This window comes from Pseudomyrmex gracilis, unplaced genomic scaffold (assembly GCF_002006095.1).
Source record: "Pseudomyrmex gracilis isolate BER0280 unplaced genomic scaffold, ASM200609v1 scaffold_4, whole genome shotgun sequence".
Classification (NCBI taxonomy): Eukaryota; Metazoa; Arthropoda; class Insecta; order Hymenoptera; family Formicidae; genus Pseudomyrmex; species Pseudomyrmex gracilis.
In genome coordinates, this window is record NW_018020588.1 from 351,981 (window position 1) to 378,778 (window position 26,798).

The 26,798-nt window shown below is 37.0% G+C and overlaps 1 protein-coding gene across 4 annotated transcripts; it reads left to right on the forward strand.

Annotated features, from left to right (window-relative positions):
• Positions 1–521: 521 nt before the first annotated feature.
• Positions 522–25,977, forward strand: LOC109856626 (protein bicaudal C). 4 transcript variants are annotated; one of them, XM_020432105.1, is made up of 15 exons: positions 522–703; positions 2,319–2,611; positions 4,225–4,259; positions 11,274–11,343; positions 16,867–16,946; positions 19,988–20,203; positions 20,732–20,971; positions 21,071–21,289; positions 21,475–21,778; positions 22,013–22,369; positions 22,445–22,546; positions 22,621–22,877; positions 23,006–23,243; positions 23,420–23,539; positions 24,468–25,977. In XM_020432105.1, exons 2-15 carry the CDS (start codon positions 2,383–2,385, stop codon positions 24,593–24,595), a joined length of 2,595 nt encoding a protein of 864 aa, XP_020287694.1. In that variant the 5' UTR covers positions 522–703; positions 2,319–2,382; the 3' UTR covers positions 24,596–25,977. The 4 variants fall into 4 exon arrangements, with proteins under 4 accessions (XP_020287694.1, XP_020287705.1, XP_020287715.1 ...); XM_020432116.1 differs by having other exon boundaries at positions 525–703; positions 22,621–22,871; XM_020432126.1 differs by lacking the exon at positions 23,420–23,539 and having other exon boundaries at positions 525–703.
• The last annotated feature ends 821 nt before the right edge of the window (positions 25,978–26,798 follow it).

Sequence of the window (26,798 nt, forward strand, 5' to 3'; positions counted from 1 at the left end):
TTCCCACGATACGAGTACGATAACCTTCATATAAACAAAGTAGGCTTCCAACGAAAAAGAGACAAATCGATTTTCAGACACAGCGAATTTTTTTGCAGCATTCCGTAGGCGTTGATCAATCAGCGGCTGAAAGAGGATGAGGCATACACAGAAGTAGAAGATTTTCTTACCCTTCTCGCGCATGAGAAACCAAATATACGAAGTATTACCGTACACACTTGGGGTATCTCTATCGTTGCTCGGTAGCGGGGGTGATGTTGACGTAACGAGGAGCGAAGCGAGGGGTAAGGCGCGACGGTGAAAAACCGAGTGAATCCGTCAGCGTCTCGCTTCGCGATTGGTCGCCACCCCGGCACTTACCCCGAAAATCGGCCCGAATTCTAGGAAACAGCATCGGGCCCCGCACGGTCCCGCACCCCGCGGGGTAACTCCCCTTTTACTTCTCACCACCGCCATATTTTGTTTACACCGCACACCGCGCCGCCGTCGCTCGCTCGCTCGCTCCGATTACAACGGCGGGTTACAGCGCTGCCGCCAATCGAGTTGGACGGCAGCAGCGACGAGGACGAGGACCAGACCCGGGACGAAGAAGACGACGGAGACCCAGCGGAGGGACCAGGATCAAGGCCCCCGCACCAATCGCATCATCGCTCGCCTTGAATAAATCCGATAATTCGATAAAAGTGCAATTATCGTCGTGCAGGTCAGTTCTCATCCTCTTCGGATTACGTTATGACGTGAAGTGTGTTGTTCGGGCACGACAAATACTCTTCCTGCTATCTGGCTAGTTCTCGAGCACGTCCGCAGTTAGTAGTTAATTTCTACAACCACATCGTCTCAATCCGCACGTGGATACATTTTTTGGAAGTAGCCTATGTGTATGCCTTCTTCTCTTTCTCTCTCTCTCTTTCTCTTTTTTTTTTCTTCTCTGAATGTTTATTTTGACACGGTATATCTTTGGTATTTCAAATCAACAGTTTCGCGCACGTTGTGATGTTATTCCGTGATATTATTCCGAACGCAGTATCATTGCTTGTACCCGTATAGCTTAACTGATCTAATACTATCGCTCGTTCCGCGATTATTGTATGGTATATATATATCGCCGTTGTGTAATAATAACTGTATATTATCAAATAAAATCCATTTTTCCAAAATAATCTCCGTTTCATTCCTTGAGTTTATTCAAAAATTAATTAACCGCTCTCAAGTATTTAAATACGAGATGGTGCAAAACTTCTTCGAACGCGCACGCGCACACCGATATCGATAAATAAACATTTTTGAATCGCGAGATGAGAGAAAAGAAACGTTATTTCGAAAAGTAACGAGATTATTAGATTAATTAATTTTGAATTCGATAAATTGTTCAAATTTGAAAACGCCGTCCGCGTTCGCCATTTCGAGTTTCACGGGACAAATGAAAAATCGTGCGATAATAAATTATTTAAAATTTGTCACATTACATCACATCCGCATGTGATAAGCGCGGATTATAGCATGGAGATTGCGTTTCGCGTTTAATGGTCGTCGAACTCGCTTAATCTGCGACTCTATAGACACAAAATTACATCTACGTGACTCTACACGATTGGTATTGCCTACGTGATGTTTACCTTTTTTTTTCGCACAGACTATGAAGCATGCAGAACAAGCAAACAAGCCGGTCTTTCTTGCCCAGAATAATGAAGAAATTTCGGCGAATTTGCTGCATACGGAAGAAAACGTCGAATTTTGTAAGCGCGGGCGCGAGTTTATAAATAATAACTCGGAATTCGGTGTTTCTTCTCCGAACAAAAGTCGTCCTCGTCGACGAAAGCCGTCGCTGATATTATAGATGGAGCCATTATTGCCGCAATAGGAAATGTCCACGATGGAGAGATGCGCTAAACGAATCGTTCACGTGATCCTGATTACTGCGATTCGCGTGATCCCAATTAAATAATCGTGACACACATGTGGCCACGCGAATAAACACCTCCGTGTTCGCATGTGATCGCACCTTTTCGTGAATTATCAGGAATCGGTATTCGTGTTTTCTCCCATCTGAAAAACGGAATAATAATCAAATAAATTGCCACGTGCTCGAAAATCCAAAATTGTAAAAATCGAACGTATTTGTTTAGCTGAACAAACCTATGGAAAACGAGAATTCTAGTATTCTCGCGTAGTTTCAAAAGCAGAATATTGCACAAATGTTAAAGGAGAAACGTTTCCTTCGAAATAATATTCCGACATTTTTGTTTCTGTCAATCAGAAGAGACTCCTCAACATTTTCAGTTAATTTCTACATCTGGCGCTTTTAATTGTTTTGGTAGCGTCGCGACGCGTGGGTGAGGTAAGAGGAGGCCGCGTCGGACACGTCGCTCGTCGAACGGCAAGATGAGGCCCGACGAGATGGTGGTAAACAACGGTGAACAGCGGCGGGCGGCGGAGACGATGTCGGAGACGTCGGAAGGCACCGCCACCACCAGCGTGTCCGGCAAGTCCGGCTTCGAAAGCCGCGAGGAGCTGCGCGACCTCGCGACTCTGCTAAACATCAGCGACCCCGAGGAACTGCATCAGGAACGTTTCCGCGTAGACCGCCGCAAACTTGAACAAATGCTTCTCGGTGAGTGCAAGATTTCCAATATTCATAGAATTTGTCACACAAAAACTTACGATAATTTAAATTTAGAGCAAATATGGAGCCGATATTAGACTGCTTCAAGAAAAAATTCAATTTATAAAGAAAGAAAATACACACAGAATATCGAGAAATGATTAAAAAATCTTGTATCGCATGCACGTGTGCATTTTTTAATTACACGGTTTTGAAATGGTACATAGTAGCATTAAGAAATTAGACGGGCAAACACTAAGAACTTAATTATCTTAAATACTAAGTACATCTAAAGAGAGAGATCGATCCAATCCACTTAATGTTGATGTCGAGTATGCTATAAAGTAGTGTCGCGGGACTTTCTCTCCTTACCACAGAGATATTAGATTACGAGAGCAAAGGCGGTTATCAAAGAAAGTCGGGATTAAGTACCTGAAGTCTACTTGCCGAATAAGAAGAGTGACAGTTTTTAAAATAAAACATTTCTCAAGATAATTAAGAACGTATTGTACGTATAATTACAAACATAACATGTTCTAAATTTTAAATTGTAAATATAACGAATGTAATATCAATATCCCCAATTTGCCATTCTGCAGCACTGTTTTTGTTTTATTCGTCTGTATTTGTTAATACAGAGATATTGTTCGTTAATACAAACATCCGCGCACGATATCGCTGCGCTACCGTATTTGGTGGTAAATCGCGCGCGGCAAGAGAACACCGGCCACAGTACCGACAATAACTTTGCTGTTGTATGTATGTGTGTGTTTCGCGTTTAACCTTTCCCCGTACTCGACACACGCTAGACACTCCAGTGTCCTTTATCGCTTTCATTGCTTCTGGAGTGTCCATAACACTCGAGAAGCGGAACGAGTCCCCGCGCGCGCCGGTGTCTACTTTCGCTTTCCCGCGTCGAATGTAGACTTGATTCCTTAAAATGTTACTTTTTCACGTCGGCGAAGACATATTTGCGCTTTGCGACAAATTTTCCGGTCGATCATAAATAAATAAAGCAAGTTTTCGTAATAACGAAAGCACCGTAACATCTTGCAAAACTTTTCGCCAAAATATTTGCTCTATATTTTTTATATTCCAATTGCTAATAATAGATTTGATTTAAATCAAGTAAAAAAATCAAGTTTAAGAGATGAGAAAAATTTGCGCTCAATAAATATGAAAATTTTATTCCGCTCTGCCGCATTTGCGCTCGCCGCGACGGTGTGTACGTACCTATTGTACGATTTAAATAGACAAACTTATTTGTAAACGAAATTATTTGTATGGCAGCTGTCGAGCCCCCTCTGTCGTTTACAGCTTGCGATACCGATTGCATATAAATCGATATTGCTTACTCAATGTTTTCGTTGATTTCTTGGATTTTATATCGACAATATATTACAACGCGGTATGCGAAATATGCGATTATCTGAATTATTTAATTTATCTCGTAAATGTTGAGAAACATTACATCATGTATTTACATATACGCGTGTGTTCGTGCGCGTGCAAAAAGATACAATCAAATTAAAACAATCAAGATAAAATATGGAGAAAAAAAAATAATCTCTAAATTTTTTATCAAAATCATTTTATATCTGATTTTATATTTGCATTCACAGGTGATGTCAAACCGGCGGACACCTTCTTTCATACCGTAAGTTTTTCCTTATTTTGTTTTATTCAGAGTTGATTAACTTTAATGGCAAATAACACATTGATATGTTACTTATTCGTAACTCTTTCTCAACAGAACTTTGTCCAGTACTTAAACTTAATTGTTGAAATGCTTTTTCTCTTGCAATTTTCTAAGATTATCTTGTAATTTTGTAAAGAAACCTGAAAGAGACACACGCAACGAAGATTAATAGTGCTCGATAAATATCATTATAAAATATTGTAAAATATCAGCAACGTTAACTACACATTTATTACGATTTTATATTTTATTCGCTGAACTTTTGACACGCAAAAGATGAAATCTCGTCGTAATGATTTTGTTGATTGATTAGCGAGAACTTTCTATCTGTGACTCTGACACGTAAGTGTTCGTGACAGCACGTGATGCAACTCCTTTCTCTCAGCTACAAAAGATTATTCCTAGTGCAAATCGGTAAAAGTTGCCTGTCATCCGCGTCATTTCTTTTTTAAACCGGTTTTGCGAAACATAATGTTTAAAAAATTCGCTTAAATGTCAATTTACTTAGATTTAATTTTTGTAAAATAAAAACGAAATTAAATTTATTACAAAGTAAACTTAAAAATAAACCTATGTAAAGTTTAATTTTGATACGGACATTGACTTTTTCTAACAAATGTTTTTGTTGAAGATGGTTGGGAAAATTATCTTATGTGTGAATATCATGTGGTTTTACATTATCATAATTTATATTATTTATTCCCTATTGGCTTTGCAGAAGAAAGAAAACATTGTTTTCCATATTATCTCGCGTTTCAATCTCGCGCTTGAGAAATTATATATATTATTATAATTTCCGAAACTTTCACTTTGTAGAGGAAGCAAATGCACGATATTTATGATAAGCGGACTCTTCAGTTAATTGCTGCAATAACCGTTTCCGACGTAAAGTTGGACTTGATGCCGGTTTACTGAACAACAATATTAAATTTCACCTTTTTCACAGTTTACAAAAGAGAACGATCGGTTTTTTTTTTTTTGAAAGGGAAATCGCGTCTTGTGGTACGTCGATGTGCTATAACACGAAGGGGTTAATGGAATTGACAAGATGATTGACTCGGCCAACTTTGCTGATCGCGTTCTATAAAATTGCCGACGTAAGCGAGGCGTCTTCGCGCCGAGGCGACGTTGCACTGACCTTGCGATTATGCGAAAACGAAAGAGGGTATTTTTATGTATATTTTTTGCCTCTTCACGTCAGCAACTCGCGCTGATAACTCGGTGTCATATTATGCGCACAATTTCTGCGCTCGTATCGGCAGCGATAATACGAGACTATATTTTCTACGGCCGTTGAGATTTCGACAATTTGATTTTTGCTAGATATACAGATCGGCATGCGGGAATTCAATATTTTTTTCAAGATTATAAAAAATTAACTTTCTTTATTGTGTGTGAAAATCAACGAATATGTCGAATCATTTGATATGCCGCCAAAAACATTGAAACGTCGAGATGAAAACCGAGTAAGCTACTATCGTGCATGTTTTACGGAAGAACTGGTATAAGCAATCGATTTCTCAAGCGCGACAACGTACGAAAAATCTGGGATTACGACGCGGAGAAATTCGAACGCAAAGAAACTCGTTCGCTCTTTCGTCTTCCTCCTCCTCGTCGTGATAACGTAACTTGAAATTACAATCGTAGAGAAATAAGCCCGCAACAGGAAGCTTACGATCGAACGTAACATTATATACTTTCTCCTCTACTCTCCTCGTTTCTCTTTCTATCTATCTCTTTCTCTCTCTTCTGATTACTCGCTAACTCGACGGAGAAAATCAAATTGACAAATTGCGATCATTCTTGCGAAATTGAAATTTTCACAAAAATAAAAAGATAAATAAAGAATTTGCGTATACAATCGTTGTAACATAAATATAAATATATCGAGAGCACAAATAATTGTGAAAAAATGTCAAGTGTGAAAAATTTTGCGCAAGTGCAGAATCGCGTCGCAACAACGTCGATCGTGTGCTAGTCTTATAGCGAGAGCCGTTCACCGGGCAAGTTCGAAGGCAACGCTCGTGCGTTTATCCTTATCGCCTTGGCGTGTTGCGTAAAAGGAGCTCTCTGGAAATACACCGACCAATTATTTATAGAGAAGCTTGAGCGGTAATCAAGAGGCCGCGTATCCCCGCCATCGTTCCACTCCCCCGCTTTCGAGCGGCGGCTATACGCGACGCGACAATTACGTGTGCACCCGACAGAGGCGCCGGTGTGAGCGCAAAAAAATCCTACCGAGTTTGTGTTGTGTAGCGCGTGACACATTTTATATGCGATAAACACTAGTCCGTTCTCCTCTTTCTTGAAAATGATGATACTTCGATATGTTAATTATAGCACCACGATGTTTAATACTTGACCGTTGCGCTGGTTTCTCCGATGTCGATAACAATCGTGTATCCTATATACGTCGCCGCGTTTCACTTATAAACGTGCTCACGTGCAAGTCACCTTCCTAGTGAAACGAATTAGTCTTATGACGCTGTGAGTGCACGGATAAATATAGGTGAATGAGCATACGTATTTATTAAAGAACAAACGTATTTAAGTTTTGTAGTCCATGTACCGCGTCCGACAATATAATCAACCGCGAGGAGAAATAAAACTGTACATTGTGTCATATTTTTTTCGCGATATAAGTGATATAAAAAATTTTACGAGCGCAAAAACTTGACTTTTTTTTTCGTTTCGCTTTACGATTACGATATCGATATATCAATACTATACTATTTTAGCGCATCCGCGCTCAGCGAAAACCGCGCACCATCATTTTTCAAACACTGTCGATAATATTTGTTAAACTCGATTGACAGTTTGTTTTTCTATTCTTGTCGTTTTATTTTAAACTACTCGCAATTATATAAAGTCACAAAATGTATTGCTATCTAAGTATGCAACTATTCGTCTTTTAACATATTTATATTATTAATATCGTACTCAATATATTTAATATCAAATTCAGTATTCTAATTTCAATTAACTTTGTACACACATCCTTGATAAAAAATATTTATGAAATAATTTTACGAATCAATGATGCAAATGAGCGATATTATTCTTTATCTTCGATCTTGCGAAGTTTACTGTTTAGCACATACATGTGCAGTAATACGCGGAGTGTTGTGCACACCTTGCATATTATTTTCTCAAACAACAATGTTCGATACGCGTATCCGTTATTATGTCGTCGAATTAGTTTTGCGGTCGGCTAAAGTCATATATATATATATATGTATATATAACGTGCCGCAACACACAAGGCTGAAGTAATTCGGGGCAAAGATAATACGCGAATTAATATACGTGACCGAAAAGCATTTCGATCGTTTTAGGTCGAAGTGATCAATCAAGGCCATAGATTGGCTATTGACGCAACCGCTTTAATTAGTAGTTCAAAGAATATATTCTCTTGGAAATTAACTCCAATAATATTCCACAGTTCTTCGTTAGTATAGAATAAAAGATTTGATGAAACATGTCTTTCCGCATATATCTCTTGCATTTAAGTGCGATAAGCATTATCTCATGTCTTGAAGCCAGATGTGTTTTCCGACATTCACGAGATATGAGTATACATACAAACATTTAAATACAGGCCATCACGCCTTTCGATTTTGGTTTTGTGTAAGTTTTGGGTGTGTCTTTAATCTAATCTGACTCTCTCATTTTTCGAATAGTTGAAGTGTTTGAACCAATGAAAGTTTGCGAAGTGAAACCTCTTACACGTAATATTTCCAAGTTTTTTTAGACGCGATAAAAGCAACATTTTGCGCGCCAATAACAGGCGTATGTAACGGGGTGCATTGCCGGCAGATTAAATCCTTATCAATTAAGTAATAACAGCACTCTTCGCGCTGTTTGTTCAAACATACACATATTGAATTAACACTTCAGTGTAGCAACTTTGTTTTCATCGATTAACACACGATATAAAGAAGATTACGTAATCTACTCGCAAACTCTTATCGAGAAAATAAATCTTGACAAATTCAAATTTTCTAATTTTTTCTATTTCTATCGCATACATCTGCGCGCTCGAGAAAACTAAACTATCTCCAAATAAAAATACAACCGTCAATATTTTGCACATTTGCGACTTGTCTTTTGTCAACTCGCGCGTACGATACATGCGATTAAAAATACATATTGAGCAGCAGCTCTTCATGCATATTTATCTGTTTTTTTAATCGATATGTATAAAAGATAAAAAGTTTCGAATACTTTCGCGATAATTTCGCTTATCAATGTTAAACGCATCGAGAACTTGACTCAGATAATATGTATAATTAACTATAGATAACTTTTTTTTGTAAAGATAACTTACATAATGTCAGCAACGCGGCAACACACAAAAGATTGCGCGATATATTGTGCATACTTGAACTTGAGAACAAAAAAAAAAAAAAAAATTTCTTTCAGGAATGTTCCGGATATAATGCGTGCCCAAATATTTTAAGTTGGTCAATTAAATAATCAACAGTCATTGAACACATTATTCGAATTCCGTGTTTGTTTTTTCCGGTTTTGTCACGAATCTCACCTTTGCGTGGTGAGTTAGTATGTGAAGGACGAACAAACACAGAAACAGCAATGGTCGTGGTGGAGTCGGGCGAAGTGGAGGTAGCAAGTGAGCGAGAGAGGGAAGCAGTAAGAGAGTAGTGGGAGATGACCGGAGCAACGTGGTTATACCATTCTCGTGGTAGTTAGTCGTTTCCTGTTGTACACCGTTGGTTGAGACAGAAACTTGTCTTTCGAGATCTTTGCGCGAGAAGCTTAGTTGTCTGCTAACTTCGCTAGTATGCAAAATATGAGAAGACAGTGAATGGACTTCGATTAAGTTTCAAAGTGATCCACGTGGTCATAGCGCGACGCGAGTGCATTTAACCGAGTGAAGTGAAACAGGAAGTCGCCTGATATATAACCGGGGACGGAAATTGATCGCGATTAATTCAGTAGTCCTCGATAATACAGTGCGATAATACATTTCGAAGCAGTTTGAGGCTAAAGATCGAAAGATCGTCATATTGTGAGGCCACGTGGAGACGACTGCTCCGCGGAACTTTTGTTAATTAGCAATCGCATCGGTCTTCCAGAATATTTCGCCGTGATTGGCAGTGGCTGCAGTGAAAGTAGACCTAGTGTAACTCGATTCACCCACGTCGCGATCAGCGCCCGCGCACTCGTCGAGTGACCTGTTATCGTTATCGTGAAAGTGATCCATTCACCTCCTCCTCCCGACGTGTTGCACCCTTTTTTAAAACTAGGACGTTAGTGTGCGAGGTGAACTTTATCTTTAATTATCTTGGATTCTTCTATCGTGTCCGGATTTTTACGATCTTCCTTGTCGCTTCATCAACATTAAAAATTCTAGAATTGCACTAAAGCTCTACTAAAAATCAACAGTCGAAAATGACAGTGGTAAATATTAATAATAATACAAAGATAATACGTAGAATAGAAGGAAGGATAGGTCAGGAGAAATGCAATACACATCAAGCTTGCTTACGTCTTATTTTGCATTATTATATATTCCGATCACGCAAGGGTTCGTTCATGCTCGTATCTTGTATAGAAAATCAATTGTTGCATTCAACATTAAAAATACAGTTTTCAAATAAGTATATATATGACTCTTCCAAGCATTGATAAGAGCGACTATCGCAACCATATGAGAAAAACTATATTGATCAACGTAGTTCCCGCCTGTTTCTCCACATTGCAAACTGTAGATTCCGTGTTCTGAGAACTCTTGTAGAATATATATTTTACAAATTCTACAAGTACAATATATAATTATCTTCCCTTATCATTCTATTCTATGTAGTCATTTGTTATTGTTTTATTTGATTTGAGAAAGTTTTAATGTACTAAATTCTATGTATTTAGTTTTAGTATAACACAATTCTATTTAAAAAAAGAATGAATATTGTGTGTGTGAAGGAAATTTTGTGACTTTATTCCAAATTTCTCGATTTGGAGCAGCTGGTTTTTCTCCCAACGCGAAAAACTACGTACAAGAAATTAGCGCCCAGAAATAACTCTCTGTCTCTCTTTTGACTAATCGCAAAGTTAGAGCTGGATTAGACAGAAGGGTTAGTTAGAGAATTATTATACGAGTTTAATATTTTAGGAAGATAATTTCACTTTGAAAACAAAGTGAAAAACAAATCCCAATTCTGGAAAAGAATCAAGAAAAGGTACGAAATATTTTTCTAAATTTGAACAAAATTTTTTGACAAATCAGATTTTATTTGGATAAAATGTCGATTGTGTAAAATCTCTTTTTTTAATATTATACAATAAATAACGAATGCGTGTTCACAACAACAAATATTATTAGTTTGTCTAAAATTAGAAATGTTACACAAAAAATCACAAGTTACGAAGACAATATAAAAACATTACATTAAGCAACTAAAACAGCGATAAAAACTCTCGAAATGATAAAGACGATCATTCGTTCAAGGACGAATTGCAGTCAATACTGTAACTTTGATAAGTAGCTATGTACGTAAGTTGCGAGTCGAAGAAATTAAATTCTCGTGAAGGTTGCGCGAAAAAAAACAAGATAATCTGAAAAACTGATAAATACAATGAATCACACACACTTTCAATTTTTATGATTTATATGATATATATTAGTCATATAATGAATTTTAAAACGTGTCTTAAAATATTTCGAATGACATTGATTATATTAGTATCAATTGTCTAATGATATAATTAACACATGTCCCTTTAAAAAAAAAAAAAAAACCATTTTACACAAAACTAGTAGTTAATCTTTCATTTAATTCTGACAAAAGAAACATAAAGCATAGAAATTATTTCAGAACTTGCCTTGATATCGTTTTATTAACACAACACTCATATTTGCATTGCTAATATTACGTAGCATTGAAGCATCGATGCGAAAAAAAATATCTTCGGCAGCGCGTGGCATTAATTACCGATTATGCATTGTTGCAGGTTATGGAAAGAACAAATACCATAGTTACGTGGCCGTCGCGACTGAAGATCGGAGCAAAGTCGAAGAAAGGTATTGATCGTGTTATCGTTATATGATATAAACGATTTAAAAATGTCCAAAGTAAAGATGGTTATCACACGGTAGTATTGTTTTTATGCATGCATGGGATGTAAGCAACCAGCAAAAATATAATTTTAGAAATTTGTTCCGTGTAATCACACTTATAGCTAGTTTACAATGAAGGTAGCAAGGCTGCAAGGGGGGTAGAGAATAAACTATTTTTCGGTGAAGAAACAACGGGAATAACAAAATGGGCAATTCCCATTTCGCACTGCCTTACTGTTAGCCAATAAAAGACGTGTGTTAAAAAACGCGAAATAATTGTATAGACAAAAATGAAATAACTCCAAGAACCTTACTCTACTCTTACACAGCCTTATTACCTTCATTGTAGACAGCCCTTTATGTATGTGCGCATGAATATAGTAATATACTAATTCTATAATTACTGTTTACTAATAAGTGCAGATAAGATTTGTTTACTTATTCTGTACTATATTATACGATTGATAAGTATCCAAAAAAACGACGCATAGACAGCGAAAATAGCATCACATTGCTGTTGTTGACAATTTTCATCCTTCAAGAAGAACAAATGTCAAACGCTGACTCATTATCGCACGTAGTGTTTGTGTGTGATAGCTTGCCAAAGTATAGTAGTCATTTACGGCATCGATGACTTCATTGTTGCTCGAAAATTTCTTTCCATCGAGTCATGATAACAACGGCAATGTGATACTACTGTCGCTCTCTATGCATCGTTTCATACTTGTCAATCTCCCTACGTATACTTTGTTCATACATGTGTGAGATATATATTGTTAACATTCTAGTAACAGTACTAGAATGTAGCAAAGTAAAATCGAGATTGTTGACTATGAATTGTATTAATATTATCGAATGTTTTACAATGAATGACGACATTGCTAGAGATATTCTTTCACAAAACATCTAATCTCTATTTCGAGCACATGTCAGCATAGTGTCGCCATCGTCTGATATTGATAAACAATAATACGAATACACAAAAATAGAACAATGAATATATTCTGTTTTTCTATTTAATCTAAGCAGATAATTTTATAAAAAAAAAAGCTTTTCAGAAGTTCTATTTTCTATTCAACTTTGAATAACTGTTCAACGACACCATCAGGTTAATTTATAAAATAAAATAAATAAGATTAAGAAAAAGAAGTAATTATTAAAGTTAAATACAAAGACGCAGTCGCTTATATTTTCTTGTCTGAGATCAAAATTTGTCGAAAATTATGTCGCAAGATAACTTTTTGTGTGTGAACAACTCGATAGCACGTCACACAAGCGGAAAATTAAAAAGTTCGGAGGCGATGTGAAATTTAAGATTCGACGAGCCACGCTAACCTTGAAAGTGTATATACTTGTAAAACAGGCAAAAACCATTTTTTGCGAGGTTTTGACGAATTCTTCACTTTCAAATTTTCTGTGCGCATGCATAGTCGCGCGAACCTGCGCGCCGTTGTTCACGAATTGCGTCAATCGGATGGATCGTACCTCTTCGTCAGCTGACGGCCCCGCGCTTCCACACGTTCCTTTACAAACGCTATTTAAAGATGTGTCGCTGATGCCGTATATAATCATGTTTCACTCTGATGACGAAAATCTACATCTTGTAGAAAGTTCAAAATCAATTCGATTTATTAATCAGAGATCGAAAAGAAATTTTACTGGACTTTTAATGTTTCATCTAGCTATTTTAAAAAAGCTATCCGAAATAAGTCGATGAAAAGTAAAATATGTTCACTTGACATTTTAATCGTCGTTATAAAAATAATAACTATTTGAAACTCAGCGAACGAAGAACAAATTTCCGCATTTGAAACTTCGAGAACGTGTGTAATAAAAAAAGAAACTTCTAAGTGGTTCTAAAGCCAAAATGAATATAGTATCGCTTATTTGTTGCTCGTGCTTTGAATGTCAATAATGCGAGATTGCATTATTTCGACACTTGTTTTCTGATGAATAAATGACCACGCGTGGATCTTTCCGTCGCTTGCTTGTTGTCGCCTTGTACGATCAAACTTAATGGAAAATTTTTTGGTGATTCATTTCTGACCTAAACAGACGTTGCATATATCTTTGTTTTATCTCTTTTTCGCGTTGCTTCTTGTTTCTTTCTTTTATTAATGCTATCGTGCTTGGCAATATTCTCGTCGTATCTTGTTATGATTTAAAATTATCTTCAAAATATATATATTGTATATATATATATAGCGCTTATTCCACTCACATACACACATATGAGTGCATTATACTAGTTACCAACCACTTGCAAGTTTAATTGCGAACGTTCTAAGAATTTCTTCAAGGTAATTAAAGAAACGTCGATGACCGACAAGGATTTGTCGTTTACCTTCGCGAAGATAATTTACTTAAGCTATTTGAAGTCACATATCTATATCTTTCTAAAAGCTTCAATGTCACAAAGAAGGATTATTAAGTAACTTTTGAATATATTTCACGTACTTAATTTTATGTGTGGCCTCTAGAAAGGTGGCCAATTTCATAAACGCGTTGCACAAAGTAGAATTTTCATTTAAACGCGACTGGGTCAGATTGATATCCCGCGCTCTTTTCAGGATTAATAGATATTATCGAGTTATCTACCCCATGTTGCGATAGGATATCGCCGCGAATTTTGCGCAGCGAATTCAGTGAGATTTTATTCTGGTCAAACTGGCTGGATAATTGTCTACGATCGAATTAAGCGTCAATCAGTATATCATGGAGTCGTTCTAAATCTACGGCGCGAAGACGTTGATGTGCTTCGAGTCACGTAAGCTACGTTATTATGCGAACGATAAAAATACACATATATCAGTGATTATAGGTGTAATCTACGAGGTGTAGAAGACGATGTTTTATGATGAAATCAACAGAACAAGTTGGAATATATAATAATAAAAAAAAAAAATTACGTAAACGTAATTATAAAGTGCAATGTACAGAATATATGTATAAAAAAATTAAAAATATAAAAGTTAAATTATCTTCAAATTGTTACAATCACTTGAAAATAAATATAGTCTCAGTATTACATGTTTCGTTGCTGTGCATTAATTCCGCAGATGCAGTGATCGATGCTTTGTGTTTGCGAAATAAACAAGAAAACTTCGAAATCAGATATCGCGTGACTTCGTACAATATTGCTGTTTCATCAAATTATCTGATTAATTTTGTTTCCGACCGAGCAAACTTATGGGATTACAGATGTCTTAAAGAATCTATGTTCTCCACTCAGTTTAATTAAATTCGTTCTATTATCATTCTTTGTCAGAATCTGTACACACAGGGTATGAGTTGTGATATACAGCAATTTCTTATTAGAAATTATATTCGTATCTTGTTGATTAAAAACAATCTGCTCAATTACGCATTGATGTTGCGTCGATATATTTTTGGCAAATTGTTTATCAATGAATTTTACTACTATGATCCGACTGTTTTATATGCATGTATATGTTTTACATGGCAATTTTGTTTTATGGGTTTTATTATCACAGTTTCGTACATTTTACCGTTGTTTATCGTCATTTACATAATCTCCTTCAATTGAATTTCTTGTCGAAACGGCGATACTCACACACGCGCGCGCGCACACACACACACACGTTTTATTAGGAGACATTCTGTATCATACGGATTATCAAACGAGCCCCCGACACCTGTTCCCCCTAGTTCTTGTTGCAACAACCGGCACTCCTTATCGCGTTTTGTGCAAACAGATCTCATCTACTTTCTAAGCTCGACGCGGCAAAAGAGGTCAGGTCAGGCCTTAAAGTTCTCCACCTAAGAATCCATCTTACTACCGTCCGTCTCGTCGATTCTAAAAATAATTCGCATCACCGACGAGGAAATAACGATCGCGCTTAAACGCCTGCATTCGAGATTTGTCGGAAAATCGAACGATCGAACTACAATTTTCGAACGCGCAAATGTTAGATATCGCGATATTGTTTTTCACGCTGCACGTACTACATGTCGCTGTCTTACGTAATTATTTATGAGATAACAAGACGAAGTTCACATGACGTAAAGATATTAATGAGACGATACATCGTTGTTTTGATTGCAACATCTCTCTATAGTGTTTCTTTATCTTCACTTAAAACGTTCTCGTAAAATAAGAATTGTTTTTTAACGACTTTAAGTTTTTAAAATAGTCACCGCGAACAGATATGTACGCAAACTTTTGCATCAACACAAGACGGATTGTGACGCGCACTTGAATCAACTTTTTAAAATACATAAATCTATTTAAGAGATTAAATTAGAAATTAATCTGACGTCATAAACACAGCTGTCAGAAGAAAGTCGCCAAAACGTAAACGTTTCCTCGAGAAACGATATTGTAAGTACAAAGGGACAGGATATCCTTTCTTATCTACGTAACTAGTTTTTCCACTCACATTCCTAACGTATCGAATGTATTATCATATTTCTGTTGCGTATTGGCTATTTCCGTTTAACGACGACCAATCCCTCGAATGCTGAACTATGTTCAAACATCTTAAGTAGATAAATTACTAATTGTAAAATATCTCCATGTGCGTGACAAAACTCAAATAGTGCGAGACGTGCGATCATTATGCACCCGTCAATGACACTCGTCGCCGCGCTTCGACTTTGGAACACGTTCGTAAAGTCGAAGGTTGCCGTTCAGGAAGAAACATGCGCGTTGCGCCTCAAATATTAATTACATTTGTTGCTTCAAAATAACCATTGATTGATCCTCATCAGCAATGTCTTCTTTTCATTCGAATAAATTGTGGTTTTGCAATTGCACCGCGAAATCACTGGCAAGACATCGTTTACAACTGACCTAATCGACGCGGGTCTATCTATTCATCGACGTACCAACACATAAACATTGAGCGACTTTGAATATCATCGATAGTGTTTGCCAAATATTTTCATCCAGTCAGTTTAAATATTGCTTCAGTGTCTGTCGGTTGTGACTTTCTTTTATCCGATCGAGAGGACAAGTTCGTTGTCATTCTGAAAAAAAATTTCACTCCGTTTTCTACGAAAAACGGAAATATTGCGTGACTTGTACAAGAAAATTGAGAATCTTTCCTTGTTACATATATAAACCGGTGAGTATGTCGACCAAATGATATCTCGGTATCGACAAAATAATATTAAAAACTTGGTCGATGCAATAATTGTTGTTGATAATTTAGTTAAAGAGTGAGGGAATAGGAGAAGTATACGTTTTGGGAGGTTCTACTGTATATATAGATACAATAAAATAAATATTCCTTATCATAAATTTCTTACGTTAGAAGAATCTGGCATTTCAATATTACGAAAATACGACTAGTATTTATCGTATATTTTTCCAATTGTAGAATAAAATTCAGCCGTGAATAATTGAAAAGAACAATTACAAATGATTGCTAGGTGTCACAAAGACGCGACTCGCCACCTTCTATATTTATTCTTTTGATAATACGATTATCACTGATTCAATTTTCTGGTTTTTTCTGTACACAGATCCACACATAAAAGTCGCAGGACGACTGGATGACGTACGAGCAGCAAAAGAAAAAATAATGGAAGTCTTGGACACACGGGTAAGTTCTTTACGTCGTATAACAAAATTGAACTTTTTCAAAGAGACGTTTTTTTTAGAGGTTTTGTTACATATCTGATTTTAGTCAGCGGATGATAAAAATAATAATTCAAAAAATTCTTAGGAAATAATTGAAAACATTTTTAGGAAGTTTATTTATCCGAACAAAAAATTAGCGTTGACGTTCAAAATTCAATAGATTCTTGTCGTCAAATCGAAAAAGTAGATTTTGAGATCAACTTTTTCCGACTCATACGTACGATCATTTGTTTTTTCTTTCACATGTTTCTTAATTATCAAACACACGTTGTAAATAAGAAAAGTCGAAAAAAAATTAGGCGGTAGTGAAGAAAAATAAGAAAAATTATGCAGAGCGAACAACTCGGTCTATTTATATATCGCTGTTCGCGGTTGCGAATTCTCGCAAGGCGAGAAAGCGAATCGTCACGTCTAGACGAGCAGCCGAATCGCCACGTCGAGAGAGCGAAAGAGACAAGAGAAAGAGGCTAAAGGCCATTGCACGCAAAACGACATGAGAACATCTCGACCAATCAGACACTCAACGTACTCGCTTTCTTAAGAGAACGCAAAGAAACAAATCTCAAAGCAGTGAAAATTAAATTTAAATAAACATTAAACTTGAAAACAAAATGTGATTTGAATTATTCCGATATTTAAATTACGCCCAGCTTTAATCAGATTTAATTTTCGCTTGGAGATTTATTTTTTTTTTAAGCGATTTGTAACAACGAACATTTTTCACTCCGTACTTCGTTTCCGCGTGAACATTCTTCGCCGAAAAAACCACAACGATGCGACGAGACGTCATCGGTTGGTCCCGTTACCGTTAAGTCGCAAAGCGACAGGCGAGTCAAAAAAAAAAACTTACCGTCTTTTTTTTTTTTTTTTTTTCACTGACCCATACCGAGCGTACCGATCGATTCCTGTTATTCTGTCGAATGTGCATTCCGACGTGAGTGCGTTCCGGAGGCACGAATTGATCGAGGAACAGGAAGCGAGGCAAAAGGTACGCGAGAAAAAAGAAGCATGTGCCCCTAGTGTGTCGAGTAACAAAGGACAAAAACTTAGCGCCGGTACTTCTCTTCCTATTCATCGCGTTGCGGCTGTGCACAGGAGATGAGATCTAAAATAAACGCCAAAGATGCTCTGCGCGTCTAAGCGCAATCTAAAACAGTAGGATAGCGACGCTGTGTACATAGCGCTAATTACGGAACGCGAATGGCGCGTAAATAGCGCATCGGTATTTATAGAGCACAGTTGGACACGTGCGCGAATATGCAATATCTTTCCGCGCCGATGCGGAGTGTCGATGTCCTGAATTCTGTGGTCGCCACCACATCGTTCCGCTCGCGCATGTGCCGAATCACACTGAATATCTAAGCTAAACAGGATACGACACAGACAGATAGACGGAGCGGTGTATTTTTTATTTAAGCTTCAACATCGCTATCGCAAAGTAGATAATATGCTCAATTAAATAATAGGTCACACGTGCTGTGCAAATTGTATGAACAATTATAGCGCGTGTCTACGTTTATGAGATTTGTGTAATTATAAATTTTGTTTTTTTTTTTCGGATTTATGAAATTATCGTCTTTATATTCTTTTCTGCATACATTCACAAAACACTACCCTCGAAGTTTTAACACTTTAAGTCCAGACGTAGGTTTCCCAGACCCACATAAAAATTACGCATCAGCGTTTCTAAAAAAACTGGGTATTTTTAAACGCTTACATCTTCGAAACTATTAGATTGTTTTCACTTAATTTTTTTAATCGACGCAGAATTGTTCAAATTTTCAATTCAATAAACCAAAATTGAAAACAATATTGATTTTTCGCGAAGATATTCGATCTTAAAGTCGCGTGGGTCTCACAAACCCCCGATCTAGCCAACTTGTCGTAATTTTTGAGGTCTGGCCACGAACCGGTTAATTCGGTATTTTCTTACACGTGTTTTTACAAAAACAGCTGATTTTTATTACTGAATTAATCAGATTAATTTTCTCATTAAGATATACGTTCAGATTTTCTGAGCGTTTCCGAGCGGGTAAGATATACCGCGACGGCTCTCGTTTTATACGATCAGGAAGAAGTGTATCTGAAATAGCACGCGCGCGGATCGCGCCACGTTATCGCGTGACTTTATGTAACGCTCGGCCACGCGATATTTAAAGTCGCGCTTCGCGACGGATCGGCGGCGCGCGATATGCTACAAGAGTCTCACGCACGTGGAGTCGACGATCTTGGAGCTAACGGAAATGCCTCCGTCCGCGCGCGAAATGCTATAGAAATTTAAAAACAAATCCGCGAAAAGAGACATTCACGCGAGATTTGAAACGCGCAAAAGTGTAAACAACTATATAGATAAATATGTAGAAGATGCTATCGAAAGGCGGGCACTTTCTCTCTCAGCAGATTAACAGGTTCTTTAATCGTCGATACGAGATTTTCCTCATTTGAAATTATCTCTTTCGCTCCGAAGAGCGTAGATATACGCCCTCGAAAAATAGACGTTCCCAAAGAACATGTACACTTACTGACAAGAGTTAAGAAACAAAGCAGTTTATTTAAGAACTTTGGTGTACAAATATATATATATTACTGACTGGTAAAAAATTCCGTGGAGCGATGAAAGTAAATTCATTCGGAAATAACTTCAGAAATAATGTGCGACGTCCTATTTAACGTCAGTGATTTAAATGTTAAAAGTACTACTTTGTTTTTTAAATTTTGTCATTAAGTGTATATACGCTCGTATTATGTATACTATATTATATTTATTTCACACAAATTTATAGAATGGAAAACGCGTAGTAAGTATCACACTTTGTCATAAGCGCGCTGGAGCGATAAAGTCAATCAGTAATAATAATATGAAACTAAGTTAAATTTCGCGTTGTTAGTTTAAAAATTAGTTAAGATCATTGGTGATAAGTTTTGGCAAGACAATTGTTGACATAAATAGATAATCAACAGATAGAGAAACAAACAATCACAACCTTGCACCTTGATTTTCAGCAAAGTAACAGAGTGACCATGAAACTGGACGTTAGTTATACCGACCATTCGCACATCATTGGCAAGGGCGGCCTGACGATTAAGAAAGTGATGGAGGAAACCGGCTGCCACATCCATTTCCCAGACAGTAATCGCAGTAATCACCAGGATAAGAGTAATCAGGTCTCGATTGCTGGCGAAATGGAGAGCGTTGAGCGCGCTCGCGCTCGAGTTAGGGTGAGCTTTCTCGCAAGATTTACATGTGTAAAAAAACGTAAACCTTATACCAATGATACTAGCAATCGAAACTAATATAACCGAATAACGTTTGGAGAACATCTATCATATCTATATTTAACTTACGCAAAACAATGAAAGCTTATTATTTTGAACGACCATCCTAAAGTACACGAAAAGTGAAAAACCTTTACTTGAGATACGTATGAGTGTTAGTTTACCTTAACAGAGAACTTTTATTTCAGGCACCACGGTATCGAGAAAAAAAAAAGATTTAGTACTAAATATTAAATATTATATGTTTGTATAAAGTAAAATAAAAAAATCTCTATGTATTGCATGGTGTGAAGAGAAAAAAAAATTAGACAATCTTTGGGAAATCTTATAGAAAAGTGGGTTACAAACGAACAACGAACGTCCTCTTTGCGTGCTTCAGATGTAAAGTTTTCGTTGTTCGTTCGGTCACTATGTACCCACCTTAAAAAAAAAAGCCGCGAAGCATCGCCTGATCTCCCTTTTGCATTTTAGAATCTGACGCCTTTGATCTTTTCGTTCGAACTGCCAATTATGGGCGCGTCACAAGCCACGCCGGATTGCACATCGCCGTACGTTGTGAAAATACAAGAGAAGTACAACGTACAAGTGATGTTTCGCACGAGACCGAAACTGCACGCCACCCTAGTAGTCGTCAAAGGATGTGAATGGGAAGTTTCTCAAGTCAAAGAGGCGACACTCCTGCTGATACGTTTTATGTGCAAAAATCTAGCTGTGAGTAAAAAAAAAAAAAACCATAATTGAATGTGAACTGACCGTTTTTATCTATACAGAGAATTAATATCACACCGTGAATGCGTTTCTTCTTCACAGAGTCAAATTCAAGTACAAATGTCAATGGAGATCTCACCGCAACATCACAGCATCGTACTAGGGAAACAAAGTAGCAATTTGAAAATGATCATGCAACGTACCGTCACACAGATTATGTTTCCCGACGCAGGCGATCCGAATATACCCAGCCTCAAGAAGAGCAACGTCACTATTACTGGCGGCATTCACAATGTTTACTTGGCTCGACAACAATTAGTGGTGAGACAAATATGTTTGCATTCGAGCCTCTGCAATTATAATGCCAAGTTTTTTTTTGCATCTTCATTTGTTCTATGATACACATATTGAAATTATTCGTTTTCTTTTTTCATTCAGAAAACAAATTTCAACAAGAATCAATATTTTCTTCAGCTGTACAGAATGTGTTGTTTGTATGTTTTCAGGGATCGTTACCGTTGGTACTTATGTTCGACTTGCCGGAAGACTCTATGACCGCTTCCGTGGATACCGAAAAAATTTCTCAACTAATGCAATCTCTGGACGTGTTTATTAATATTCGGCACAAACCGAAACAAAGCACACTTTCCGTGATTATCAAGGGAATCGAGAGAAATGCCAGCAATATTTATGAAGCACGGAAACAACTCTTAGGATTGGAAGAGCCCAGAGTCCACGCCGAGATACCGCCTACTTATCACGTTCCGAACGCGGGCAGTGTCTTCCAAAGCAACAATAATAACACCGACGGTGAGTGCCGATCATCAAAATCATTCGTTATCGAAAGAAAATATAATCAGTCGGGTTGTTGTAATGTCAAACTTTTTTTTTTCAATTTTTTAAAACATTTTGTCCTTTTATATAGTTTACTGATTTGTGTAATTCAATAAAAACATCTCATGTTTTTGAATTAAGACGATTGAAGAATTCGCAAGAAATGTTCCAAATGCCACTATATGCGTTTTCTTTTTTTTTTTCGATTAGGCACTACCAATCTCATGAGCAACGTGGACAATCTCTCAAGCATGTTGAACACGAGCACGCAGAACTCGTACTGCGTGTCGCCAATCTCGCACTCGCAGAATTCCTTAGGGCTCTCACCGTCCTGGAATCATCTCACTTATATTCCATCTATGTGTTCGTATCCGTATCCCCATTTTAATCATCTGCTAACAACGCAGCAAATGCTACACAATAGTATAATGGGGAACTCTCACAACTCTCACGGATTATCAAATCACACAATGTCTAGCATTGGGAATCTTAACGGTGTGTCTACCAATTTCTCTAGTATCCACGGTTTGAGCGCATCACTCGCAGATAATAAAGAGAGTAGCAGTGGTGAGTAGTTGTCTGACAATTTTAGTACACGTTCAAACTGAATTTATTTGTACGCATTAATAAACTTATTTACAGCCTACTCATCGCTAAGTAGCGTGTCCAGTTCTCTATCTAGTCCAGCTATTAGTCCTCGCAACATCTCACCAGTTAATCCTACAGACACTAGTCCTACTTTAGGTAAGTAAAATTTTGTGTTCGATTATCTAGACTTATTGATTCTGAATTAATTACGGGATAATTGTTCTTTACAGCGGATTTATCCAACATGCTGTCCGAATTATCGGTTCCCGATCGACGTGCACCTGGTTGCGAAAAGAAATCGTTCGAAATGGCCGCGCAGCAGAATCTTACACCTTTTGATTACGAGCAAAAAAAGCTGTTGGCCACAAAAGCGATGCAAAACAAACCGAGCAGCAGTGATTTTCGCGTGCCAACGTCCGCTTGGTCTGGTTACGGTCTGAGTCAAAGTATCCCGCCTATAACTACGAGCGACTTAAACAAGGTGACTGTGCGTTGATTTGTTAAAAATATAGATGATAAAAAAAATTTGTACTCTCTTGGATTTTGCATGAAGTGCTTGAAATATTTATTGTATCAAGATATTGACGTCAGAATGTTTTTTTAATATAAACTTAGGAGTTGACGTCACATCCCTCGGACTTGTGGAAAGAAATAGAACCGACCACGCCGGTATTCAATACCGAGATGGACTTCGGTAGTATTATCTCGAGCAAGGATCGCGTTGGACAGATCGGGATGGCCTCGAATTACATGGACCACACGCCAACCTCCCATTTGAACAAGATCACGTCGTCGCATCGCTTTAACGACTTGGCTAGCATGCTGACCAGCATCGGCTTGGAAAAATATATACGTAAGTGTTTCGAGAAATAATACGCGAACAGAGATAGAAACAGATACTTGAGTTTAGGCGAGTTATAATTATGGTAAACCATCGCAAGCCGTTTCCAGCTTATGCTATTGCTTTGCTTTCATTACTTTCTGCTTTTGCTTTAAGAACAGCACCATTTTGTTTTCCTCTTTCATCAGGCTTATTCACATCTCACGAGGTAGACATGGATACGTTTCCTTCTCTGACTGAGAAGGATCTCTGCGAAATTGGGATTACTGCTTGGGGCGCGAGACGCAAGATAATGCTGCTAATATCTGGTACGTAGATTACGTACATGTAAGCAGCTTCACTTTATAACTTCAATTATTTTAACAATTTTCATTCACACACACACACATGTACGCTTACATAACAATCTACTCAAAACACAGTACTCGATAAAACTTTCTTTAAAATTTGTATTTTCCTTCAAACTAATACTTTATTTATTCATTATTACATGTTTTTTTGAGAATGCATGCAGAACAAGAGTGATATGTTTAAATTTTTAATGACGTTTGCATGTTGAATTAATTTTTCATTGTGTTACGATGATGCCAGACGCAAAGAGAACTTCGTTCTGGAAATTTACGGCACATACATATATTAAATCATAATATTTTGCACATTTGTTAACAGAGAGTATTAAAACGATAAGTTCACTTAAATTCTTTTTTACAGATTTTCTTTCTAAATTACCACGTCATCGTCGTGATTTTTATGAAAAATTCTTTCGAAAACCGCGTGCAATTACAAGAAATAGATGGTAACATCTTACGTTTATATATATAAATAATATTAATTTTCTTACGTTTGTACTGTGTTTTGATTAAAAAAAGCCCTGTTAATAAAGAATGAATCATTCGGACTCTGAATTTTTTAAAACTTCGAAATATAAATCCGGTCATAAGAGCCGTTCGCTCAGGATGTTGTGTGGAAAATATATATATATATATACATGTTCACATGTAAATTTCTACACATGAATTTTTTGAATTGAAATTTCAATTCTAGTAATCATATAGGATGCTAGATTTGCATCACGTATATGAAGGAATACCCTTCCAAACAAATTTAAAAAAAATAATGCGAAAAAAAGCCTGTTACTTAAACATTGGCAGAAGAATAAACAAATGTTATTTGTGTTGTTTCTGTGTTCTATTTGTGTATTTATTTTTTTCTGTACTACTAATTTGGTTTTTTCAGAAATGAAAAACAAACGCAGCAGCCCGTTTTCGGGAAGCGCCGCGCCAGGTGCCGAGCGAAAGGCGTCTTCGTCGTCAACGTCGACGTCAACGATCGGCAAGTGCACCAACTTAGATACCAAGTGGTAAATAAAAGCGTGCTTGCTGTGTAAGTTATTTGTTTCAAACACGACGGCATATCACCGCTCTCGAACTGACGAAAAGTAACATACGTACTTAAATCACGCCGTTCGTAAATACAAATTGCGGAAAACCGCTGTTATATATCGAATGTCCGGTCGAAAAGAATGCAAAGAGAATGCAAGAAATATAGAAGGCGGTGTTTTTTTCACCTATCTGTCACGCGCGAGTCCGACACAGATGCGGGATAGACAGGACAATAATTTGCATGCTAATGAAAAATTTATATAGGGAGTTTAAGGAATTATTTAGGGATAAAACAAAAAAAAAAAAGAAACACGAGAAGACTTAACGGAGAGAGTTATTTTTCTAGCCGGGGACTGGCTGTATCTTTTTTTCTTTAATTTTTTTTTTTTGCTGTTCTCGGCGCGCGCAGAAGCGCGCCTTAGAATGTAGGAGATAATTGTTAATTATATTAATTTTCGCTATGTTGTTGTCGCGCATGCGTCGTTACCGTTTCGTCTCGTAAACGTAGGATCCTGTCTATTCTGCGATCCGAGTAACGCTTTCAAGCAAGCGTACAAACTGCGAGAAAATATCGTGTAATTATTACGCTTAAGAAAACAAAAAAAACCGCGAAACGTCGACGCGCGCGTTTCATTCGTTTATATACCGTGTGATGGTCCATTTGATGACTGAATGGTGTATGTGTGTGTGAGTGGGAGTGAATTGCGTGCACGTGTGTGTAAATTGTATCGGGCACAAATGTTTTTGAGTAAAAATAAACACAAAGTTATCAATTATCTTAGAAGATTAGAATAAACTGCGATGGGCGAGGGATGTCCCGTGTGTTCAGCGGCCTTTCGTCCTAGCAAAAATATTAACATGTATTTAATTCAGACTAAGCTTGAATGCAACCGCGAGTCGACCGAGATTTTCGACGAATTTTCAACAGTCGAATGCAATCATGCGAACGGTACGATTCCGCGCGCGGTTGGAATTTCGAGTTTTACAAGATATATAAAAGTATAAGTTATGGAGTATTTATTAATTATTTCGCGAAAGACGCTGGACGCACGTCAATCAATGGACCGCAAGAACTTTTCGTGTAAAGCATGTGTCAACAGACAACGGTATAGTCAAACGAATTCTATAGTGCAAATATTTCGCGAGCCATTCTCTGTATCGCGAGCGATAGTTGCGATCCGGTTGAATCGAATTTTTTATCGATGGCTGTAATTAACGACGATTCTCGTCGCGTCAATTAAACTTTCGTTGTTAAATCGAAAAGGGATCGTTAACTCTAAACTTGGCAAAGTCATAAAAAAAATCTAAAAAAATTGTAATATATAAAGCAAAAGAATTTAAAAAAAGTAGAAAATTTAAAACAATTAAAATTTGTTTTAAATTTAGAAAAATACAACATATACAAAAATATAAAAAATATAAAAATTATAAAAAAAATTTACAGATTTACATATCGATATTCGAAAACGCAAAGCCGATGTTTTGCATTTCATTAAACTCTAATTGTGTAAAGGTGTTTGTTTTTAGTATAATTTTGCTAAACTATATTTATACAAGTTATGATGATAATAGATTTGAACCAGAAAAGGCATAATTTTGGTTTCCATCTACTATATGTATTTACATTAAAATTTCGACATTCCGGAAGGATAGCCACAGAGCGAACTGTTGCCAAGTTTTGAGTTTGCAATTATCCTCGCGTGTCTCGAGAGCTTTGCTGGCAATAACCGATTTCGCAAAACGATTGTTTTATAGACATAAGAGAGAGATATATCTCGTTCTTGGTATAATTTATTAAACTTTTTTAAGCGTTATATATATATATATATTTTTGTGATTTTTTTTTTTTTTTGGGAAACAAGTAAATTTAAAAAGCGTTAGGTAAACGAATCTTAGGGATCGCGCATACTATTCAGATATCAGCATACAACGCGTTAGTCATTATTTGTGAGTTAGTATACAAAATTACAAACAAAGAAAGTAGATTGTTATTTATTCTGCAAAGAATGTGAAGAAAAAGTCGGATATCTCGTAAAATATTGTGTCGCGAGATTACTACTAATCAACGATGTGGATTGCGAGAGGATCCTGCGTGAAACAAAAATCATAAGTAATAACCAAAGACAGGATTGCGCGAACAAGCCGATCGAACACACCTAACGAACGATTTTACTGCGAAGAGTTC

Excerpts from the sequence above, each read along its gene's own strand:
- LOC109856626 (XM_020432105.1), top strand. The coding sequence starts at position 2,383 with ATGAGGCCCGACGAGATGGTGGTAAACAACGGTGAACAGCGGCGGGCG. Across the intron at positions 20,204-20,731 it reads GCGCTCGCGCTCGAGTTAGG|AATCTGACGCCTTTGATCTT; the intron begins GTGAGCTTTCTC and ends TTTGCATTTTAG. Across the intron at positions 20,972-21,070 it reads TTATGTGCAAAAATCTAGCT|AGTCAAATTCAAGTACAAAT; the intron begins GTGAGTAAAAAA and ends TCTTCTTCACAG.